This window comes from Benincasa hispida, chromosome 9 (assembly GCF_027475165.1).
Source record: "Benincasa hispida cultivar pf3 chromosome 9, pf3_genome.v1.1, whole genome shotgun sequence".
NCBI classification, from domain to species: domain Eukaryota; kingdom Viridiplantae; phylum Streptophyta; class Magnoliopsida; order Cucurbitales; family Cucurbitaceae; genus Benincasa; species Benincasa hispida.
The window spans coordinates 16,558,064-16,567,242 of record NC_143486.1 but is presented as its reverse complement, the minus strand read 5'-3'; the positions used below and the strand labels follow the sequence as shown (position 1 = coordinate 16,567,242).

The 9,179-nt window shown below is 29.6% G+C and overlaps 1 protein-coding gene across 1 annotated transcript; it reads right to left on the bottom strand.

Moving 5' to 3' along the window:
• Positions 1 to 2,034: 2,034 nt before the first annotated feature.
• Positions 2,035 to 4,159, bottom strand: LOC120087151 (peroxidase 5-like). Its single transcript, XM_039044052.2, has 3 exons — positions 3,889 to 4,159; positions 3,392 to 3,590; positions 2,035 to 2,828 (listed from the first exon to the last, which is right to left on the bottom strand). Exons 1-3 carry the CDS (start codon positions 4,114 to 4,116, stop codon positions 2,245 to 2,247), a joined length of 1,011 nt encoding a protein of 336 aa, XP_038899980.1. The 5' UTR covers positions 4,117 to 4,159; the 3' UTR covers positions 2,035 to 2,244.
• Between the last annotated feature and the right edge of the window lie 5,020 nt (positions 4,160 to 9,179).

Here is a 9,179-nt window from a genome sequence, read left to right as displayed (position 1 = left end):
TGCCTTCGTAAATAAATATCTCAATAGTCCTCGTAAATAAATATCTCGGTAATTTTGCCTTTCATAAATAAAAATAATAATAATAATAACATCAAAAGTTTGACCAGAATCTTTAATCAGAGCTTTATTCATACTTAGAATCAAACGATACTTCAATATAATGATAAATTTATTTATTTATTTGGTTATTACTTTTTTTTCAAAGTGATTATTAATAATACTTAGGAGACAACCTCATTAACTTAATTTCAAAAAGCTACAACCTTTATAGGAGTAATCGGTAAGTTGGTAGCTCTAAACACAATTGAATAATCAAAGCCAAAACATATGCTAACTTGTACTCTAATCAAAACCATTTAGGCAATAATTGAAAATTTCACAACTCTTACAATAAATAAAATTATCCATATTAAATGACAATAACTCTTTTAATAAAGTTCAAAAATAAAATATTGTAATGTAGCCTATTTTCCAAAGCTAAAACATGACCTTGGCTTCCATATCCCACAAGTCTTTTCCATACACAATGCATGAATTTATAAATCAATTAAATTGTCTGTCATATCAATCTTCTCCATATTCTATCATCCACTCTAATAAGCCACCATGGTTGAGATTAGGGGATGGATCCATTATTCTAGACATTTTAAAGGATTAATTAATTAATTAACAATCAACAATATTTTTAATTATAAATATTTAAAAATAGAGTAATCTGTAAATAAAATGAATTCATTAATATATTTAAGAAACATCATATTAATTATAATCTAATACTTAATCATTTTTATAATTTATTAAGTTTAACAATTTTGGAAAGGAATAAAAAACTCTTGTATGTAGAAAATGAAAATGAGAATATCTTATTCCGAGACGAAGGTTTGAAAACTGTGAAACAATGGACTTGGTGCGTGTGTCAATTTCAAAAAAAACCCTCCGCCTAAACAACCCTTAGGATAATAATAAAAAACGAATTTAGGTTTTTTTTTCCCTTGAAAATCTTAAATTAAATTTTCTAACGGTCAACTTAAATTTTACCAATTTTTCTTGCTTAAAATTTCAAATACACATATAGATATGGGTTAGAAAAATTAAATTCTATTTTTACTTTTTCTGTTAATGTTTAATTGTATATACAAATATGTTATTTTTTAGTTTCGAGCCTAGTTACTATTCGGTTATTTCTTTTTAGTTTTTAAAAATTAAGGTATATAAACACCATTTTCACATATAATTTTTTCACCTTTTTATTTATTCTACCATTATTTTAAAATTACATTCATGTTAATACAAGTTTAATTCTTAGGATTTTAATACTATGATTAATAAATATCTATTTTCAATTTTAACGTTAATAAACCTCTTAAAACCGTCTAATAGATATATAAACTTTCAATTTAGCATCTAAAAATCTCAAAATATAAAAAACGCTTAAAAATGAGTAATTTTATTAGACAATTATTTTTTTGTTTTTATTTCTAACTGCACCTTAAATTTTCAATTTTATAGCTAATAGTTATATTATTTTTTTAGAAAAAATGCTTCGTACTAAATAGAGATGTCATGATCCATTATATATTTTTTAAAGTTCAAGAACTACATATGACACAAATTGAAATATTAATGGGCTAAAATTTTAACCTTATATAAAGTTGTGTCCTCTAACATAAAATTCTAGATATGTCACTATTCATACGTCAGTTAGTTTTCCTCGTTTTAACAATATTATATGATTTCAATGTTATATCGATGCATCTAAAATTTTATTTACATGAAGTTGTGTCACTTCTATAAAATCCTAAATCCGACACTGCATCGCAGGATTAAGTTTCGACACCAATCTCAAAATTTGATGGCAGTCTAGCAGATGGGTTAATTTACAAGGTAGCAAATGGATGCCTGTCTTTGGTAGGATAATTTTTCTAATTAGTTTTGCCATTTAGTTTAGGCAAATTGGCCTCTGTATCGTTGTAGGTTTCCATTTATAATGGGACTAAAAATACTATAATAATGTAGAGAACAATTGCCATTATATAAGGATAAATATAATGCTTTCATATATTACTCAACCACAAAATCATGAATACATGCATAAAAGAATTACAACAAGAACACACAAAAACAAAAACAAAAAAAGCATTCACTCTCTCAAACTACATTAAATTTAAACATACATAGAATATATGATTAAAATTCAAATAAAAACAAGAAATAATTCACAAAACACAATGATTAAAGTAATTCTCAATTCACAATGCTACAATGACGCCTAATCTCGCCTTGTGATCCAGTGAGGACGCCAATGGAACCCATTTTAACCATCGCCTTTCCAAAATTAGAGGCCCATTTGGAGCCATACTTTGCATAACTCAAAACTATTTTTGATGTGGAAGGGCTACTCAACAATATTTGATCAGAGCTCAATAGTCCACGATGGTTCCTTAGGCCAATGTAGTATTGGTTGTCTAGATGATTAGGGGTGGCAAAGTCGAGGGCCGCCTCGAGCGGCTGAGCACTTTGGCCGCTGCCTTGGCTACTCGGTGGCGGGCATTTGGTCTTCAAGTAAGTTGCGTATTTTGGGTCCATGGATGGATCTTGATGGTGCGTTGCGTTGAAGGAATAAAGCCTGTTGGAGAAGGTGAGGCATCGAGCCGCTCCGATTGAGTGGGCACCGGAAAGAGTTACCATATCTGCCATCGACAATCCTCTCTCGGCAAAATTTTGGGTGAGTTGCTCGATATTGAAGGTGGGAGAAGGAAGACGACTGGCCTCTTCCTTTATTGAGAAGCGTCCGTCACGACGACCAGCTGGTACTACATAGTTAATACCTACAAATAGTGGTTTTAATATAAAACTTAAGTTGAATAATGTGTGTTATTTTTTTCTTTTTTATTTTTTTAGATTAATAAATACATATTTTTATAAACTTTATATAAATGGAAGTCCTTGTCATATTTATACTTCTATATTTATATTAATGATATTTATTATATACTTTTTGTATTTTATTGATCTTTATGATATAATGAAGATATTGATTCATTCCTCATATCGATATCAAACTTGTAGACATATGAAAATATCGATGATAATGTCAATGTGTTAATAGAAATTTAGATTGTGAAAATATGGTTAAAATATGAATTAAAAAATAGATAAGTTTCCTCATAGCAAAGACCATATTTAATAATAATTTGGTTTTTAAATTTTAAAATTTAAACTTATAAACACTACTTTCATCTATCAGTTCCTTATTTTGTTATTTATTTCCAAGTAGCTTTCAAAGATATTTGTTTTTGTTTTTTAAATATCTTTAAATATTCAAATATTATTTTAAGAAAAAAAAATACAATTTTCAAAAGCTAAAAACCAATAAATTAGATGATGATACCTCCAACTTTACGAGCACTATCACGAGCAGCAAAGGCAAGGATGTCGGCGCAAGACACGGTGTTGGGACAAGTAGCCTCAACAGAGGCCTTGGCTTCATCAATAATCTCGAAACCTTGTAAACTTGGGAAGTTTGCAGGATGATCTCTCTCAGTTGGATGTCCAGGAGTGGATTTTAATAATACAGAACCCTCACAACCCTAAATTTAAATGTGGAAGAGAGACTTAGAAATCATAGCTTCTATTAAATAAATCTAAATAGATTCAACAAAGAGCAAAATAATTGGATGCATCTTGAACTGCACCATCTTTTCACATGCCACTTCAAACCACACAACATAAAAAACTCAAAAATGTTTTTTTAAAAAAAAAGAAGAAGAATTTGTCATGTGACAAATAGTAGTTAAACAATAAGGTGGACTGTAAAAAGATTAGAGCATGTTTTGCTATGAAAAGCTAAAGAAACAATAATAGTTTTTAGAAAACTTGGAGACGTACTCTGATAAAACAATCATGAAAGTGCAATCGAATGAGACCGGCCGCAACACCGGGGTTTTGAGAGATGGCTTTGGTTGTAACTTTCTTAACAATAGCCTCAGCATTAGGACAAGATGAACGGTAAAAGCCCACTTTTAGGGTTGCAGAAGCAAAAGTGGAGAGATAGAGGAAGAAGATGATGGTTGAAAGCTTTGAAAGAACTTTGAAATTCTGAGAAGAAGAAGCCATTGAAGTGGGTTTTAGAGATTTGAAGAGAGGCTTTTGAATGGTGTTGTACCTTAATTTTTTTAATATATTTATAGTCTATGGGCACTCATGCAAATGGGGGTTTTTTTATTCACTTTTTGAAAAAGAAACCGTGTATTGAAAGTTGTTAAGCATAATAATGATAGTAAATCGTACGGGAAGGGTTAATTATTAAAATTACACAGAGAATATATATATATAGGAATCAGCAGATGCACTAGAACATCTTGACTAAATTGACACATTTTTAGTACGTTCATCATCTTCCATATACATTCATTAATATTAAAAAAGGAATAGAGATCCTAGACAAAAACAAAAGGGGCTAGAGAGAACATTAATATATTGCCTCTATTCAATTTTGGATATAAAAGAAACATTTAGAATAGTATGTGATTATGTTAAGTAAAATAATATATCATCTTAAAATAGGTCAAATCTTAAAGTGAAAGAAGTATTTATTATTGTATTATTAGAAAGTTTTTCAAATTACATATGATACACTCTTGAATAATTTTGGAGTATGTTTCAATTGTGATGGTAAGTTTTGAAAGTTTTATTTTTATCATTGACGAATTGGTTCATTGTTTTTTTTTTTTTTCAGTCTTGAACTTTGAATTTGTTCCCAGAAATATATTAGAAGGAACATGTGACGATATAATTAATTTACCAACATACATATATAAATTAAGGATGTTTTTAAATATAGAAAAATGAATCAAAATATTTATAAATATAACAAAATTTTACTATCCATCCACGATATACTCTAATAGACCATAATAGACTACTACCTATGTCTATCTATATCATGATAAACACAGGTAGTAGTCTAACGCAGTCTATCGCGGTATATCGCAAATAAATTGTGATATTTTGCTATTATTTATAAATATTTTCAGCAGTTTTATCATTTAAAATAATTTTCCTATAAATTATTGTTATTATCATTGTATTTTCAAAAGATACCATTAAAAAAATTTACATATAATGTTTTAAAAAAAACCTACATATAAATTTTGTATAAATTTTGTATAGATCAAGTGTCACTTCAGTTTATGCGAATGAGTTTGTAAAATCATGTTTTTTTAGAGAAGTAAAAACATGTCACGTTTCCTTTCAATTTTACAAATTAGACACAACTTCAATGAATTCATGTTATTGTAATGAAAGATCTCTCCAAAGGCTTTTTTTTTTTTTTAAATATATATATACATTACAAATTTTAAAGATAAAAATGAAACTTTTTAAAATCGAATTCATTATCTAAAGTAAACCCTAAAGATCAGAGTATTTTATATAACTTAACCGAGATGGAACTATTCTCTCATGTATATCTTCCTAAACAAATAGTAGCTCACGTTGGCATAACATATGTACTCTCAACCAAGAAGTTTGAGATTCTAATTTATCAAGTTGCATATTGTTTAAATACTCATTAAAAAGTAACAAAAATGGTACGACCAAAGAATGGTTAAACCCAAAAAGACATTGCCTTTAGATTTTTTTCTTTTTTTGAACAAGATACTATAGGTAGTGGGATCAATAGGTATATCCAAATATTTCAACGAAGTTGACACATCCATAACACTCTCATTATAGTCTAAATCAAAAAATAGAAGATTCAACCTTTAAAAAAATATATTAATTAAGAATCTAGCATTGAGTAAGTGAAATGACCTGATGACAATAATGTTTATACAATATTTAAATATGGGTTAATAGGAAGGTTAATTGTTGACTAGGACAAACAATGCCTAGTGGGAGATTTATATCAATCCTATTAGAAAGTAAGGAGAATACCTTGGGCAGCATAGAGACCAAGTAGGCTGTTAGAGAGGAAAGAAATAGAAAGTCAAAGATTTGCATGAAAACAATATTATTTTAAGTTCAATGAAAAACAATATTTTTTAAGGGCACAAGCTCAAGAATATTTTAATTAAAGAGCACAATGAAGTTCGTAAAAACATTATTATTGTAAGATTGTTAATTATGAACATCTTCAAGTTGATGAATTTTTAATTTGAATATAATAAGTTATTTTTTTGCTTTAATAATAAAGTATGATTATCAAAGTGATCATTGTCCATAAGCACACCAATACAATTTGAACTCTTCTAGGTTATTTTTATTAGCCCAATTATAATAATAACCAACCTTTTATTCTTATTATTATTATTCAAGCAAATTATAAAAAGTTGCAATTTCATTACTCAAACTTTCAATGGTAAAAATTGATCTATCAAATTTATACAAATATTAAAATTGGACCCTCAAACTTTCATAATTTGTATAAATTGTAACAATTGAATAAGTCTTAATTAATTTTTATCATTTGGGGTCCAATTTCTACAATTATTGTAAGTTTGAGGGCAATTTTTTAACACTTTTATAAATTTGAGAGCTATTTTTTACAATTGAAAGTTGAGATATAACTGCAACTACTACAATACTTTAGGCATGGTTTTTGCAATATGTCCTTATATTATTATTATTATTATTATTATTATTATTATTATTATTATTATTAAAATAGGTAATTGCAGTACAATACAAAAGATTTTGCAGATACAACAAAATTTAGATATCACTCTCATAATCTAAGTGATAAACTATAACTGCAGGATAACAATGTATTAGACAACTAGATAATGAAGTAATCATACCTAATTCGATGGCCCTTCTTTATGTGATCATATCATGTCTTCAATCACTTTTTTTCAATTATTCCATTTGTCTTGCATGATCCTCTCTCATTTGTTTTTTAATGTCTTTAAGTTCCTTAATTCTCGATTGAGACTGTTTGAAATTGGCTTTTAATTCCCTCACTTCCCTATTTTCTGTTTCTTGAGTATATGACGAACTCGATGAGTTGCGACCCCTTCTTGACTTAGGTTTAGGGCCCCAACGTAGGCCTTTTTACATGGCTGGGTCATCTACCCAAAATTGTTTCACAAATTTCATCCCCTATTAATGGTTGGGAGCCTTCTGGAGTGAGGTTGAATTGTAGATACATGATTAGTTATCATCGTCATCTAAATCAAATTATTCATCGGCACTTGAACTGTTATTGAGAGATAATTATTCTTCATCATCGTTTATGAAGTCATCATCGCCATGTCGAATAATTGGTCGTTCCACAACTGTAGGATCAACGACGACTCTGCGTAAAGTAACCTCCTAAATGGTTTCATCCATTCGAACTCCACCGATAATTTTTAGTAAATCTATTTATTCGTTTTCAACATCATCCACTTCTAGTACATCCCATATTCGCTTATTTTGGACTACTTGAACAACTTGCCAATTGTTACCATCTTTTATGTCATTAAGCTAAAAGACTTGTTGTGCTTGAATAGCAAAGATGAAAGACTCATCAACATACCAAAATCGTGATATGTTGATTGATTTGTATGCTAATCCACATGTATTCTATTACTTTTGTTGTTATCTATGTCAAACCATCTACACTTTAACATAAAAATACGTCTTCTATTCGCATATTGGAAATCTAATATTTCATCTACGACATTGTAGAAATTGTCACCCACACTTTCATTCCCATTGATCTCCTCGGGCACCAGGACTCCACTATTTTGTGTAGCTCGACGATTATCACGCTCTACGGTATGAAATCGTACCCTATTAACAATGCATCCATTGTAAGAGCATACCTCAGACGAAGGTCCCATTGCAAGTGAAAAGAAATCATCAGAGAGATCTTCTATCTCACACCATTGTAAAACCTGATAATTAATTATACGTTAAAAATTACTATAAAAAATGAATCACCTCTCAATTTTCAATACTATGTATACCTGAGATTTGAACCAATCACGAATTTGTGTTGATGTCTTATATATAAGTCAGAGGCGCTTTGAGCTTCAAGACGAATTAACCTCAAGTGTTGCCTACAATTGGTCGTACCATCTGCCTAAATAATTCAAATTCACCAAATATCTCATGATCGAGAATGTTATCATCATTTCGTTCATCTCTATTGCATCTTGTTTCAATCCCACTTAGAAATCGCGAGCAAAAGTTATATGATTCATTCATTACATATGCTTCTGATATAAACCCATCAGGACATGCTTTGTTCTGTACAAATTGTTTTAATGTTCATAAAATTCTTTAAATAGGATAATCTAACTGTAACTAACCGGACCCACCACTTTGGTTTTGTATGGTAAATGAACAGCAAGGTGTACCATTACATCGAAGAAGGCAAGTGGGAATATTTTCTCCAACCTGCAAAGTATGACTATGATGTCTGCTTGTAGTCGGTTCAAATCATTTACACGTATTGTTTTTGCACATAAGTTGCGAAATAATGCACACAATTCAACAATAGCAGTGGACACGTTCTTCGGTAGGTATGCTTGAATACCAATAGGGAGTAGTCTATGAAGCAACACATGGCAGTCGTGTGTTTTCAGCCCAGATATTTTTCAATCTTTGTCATTCACACGTTGTGATATATTAAACATGAATCCATCATGAAATTTCACTGATTTCAAATACTTACAAAACAAAATCTGTTCACTATTAGTTAATGTATACAATGCATGTGGTTTTACAAATCTGTTATCGACTTGTATCAAGTGTAAGTCTTTTCTTATCTTCAAATCTTATAGGTCTAACTGAGCGTTTATTTTATCATTTGTTCTTTCCTTCAATATTTAATAATGTGCCTACAAAGTTTTCGCATATGTTTTTTTTTCAATATGCATTACATCCAATTTATGTCGTAACAATATTTGGACCTATATGGATGTTGGAAAAAAAATACTTTTCTTACTCCAATTTTCCTTTTTTATCTTGCTTTGATGGATGTTTGCTAAGGACAGGAAGGTTTAACGTATTTATTTGTTGTAAGATCTCTTCTCCATTCATTACAACTAGAGGAGGTCAACATTCAACTTCTCCATCGTGTTGCCTACTTCAGTGCCAACTATGATTCTCTGGAAGATAACTTCGATGTTCCATAAATGATATTTTCTCTCTTATTCCGAAGGATGAATTATCTTCTTTACATATAGGAT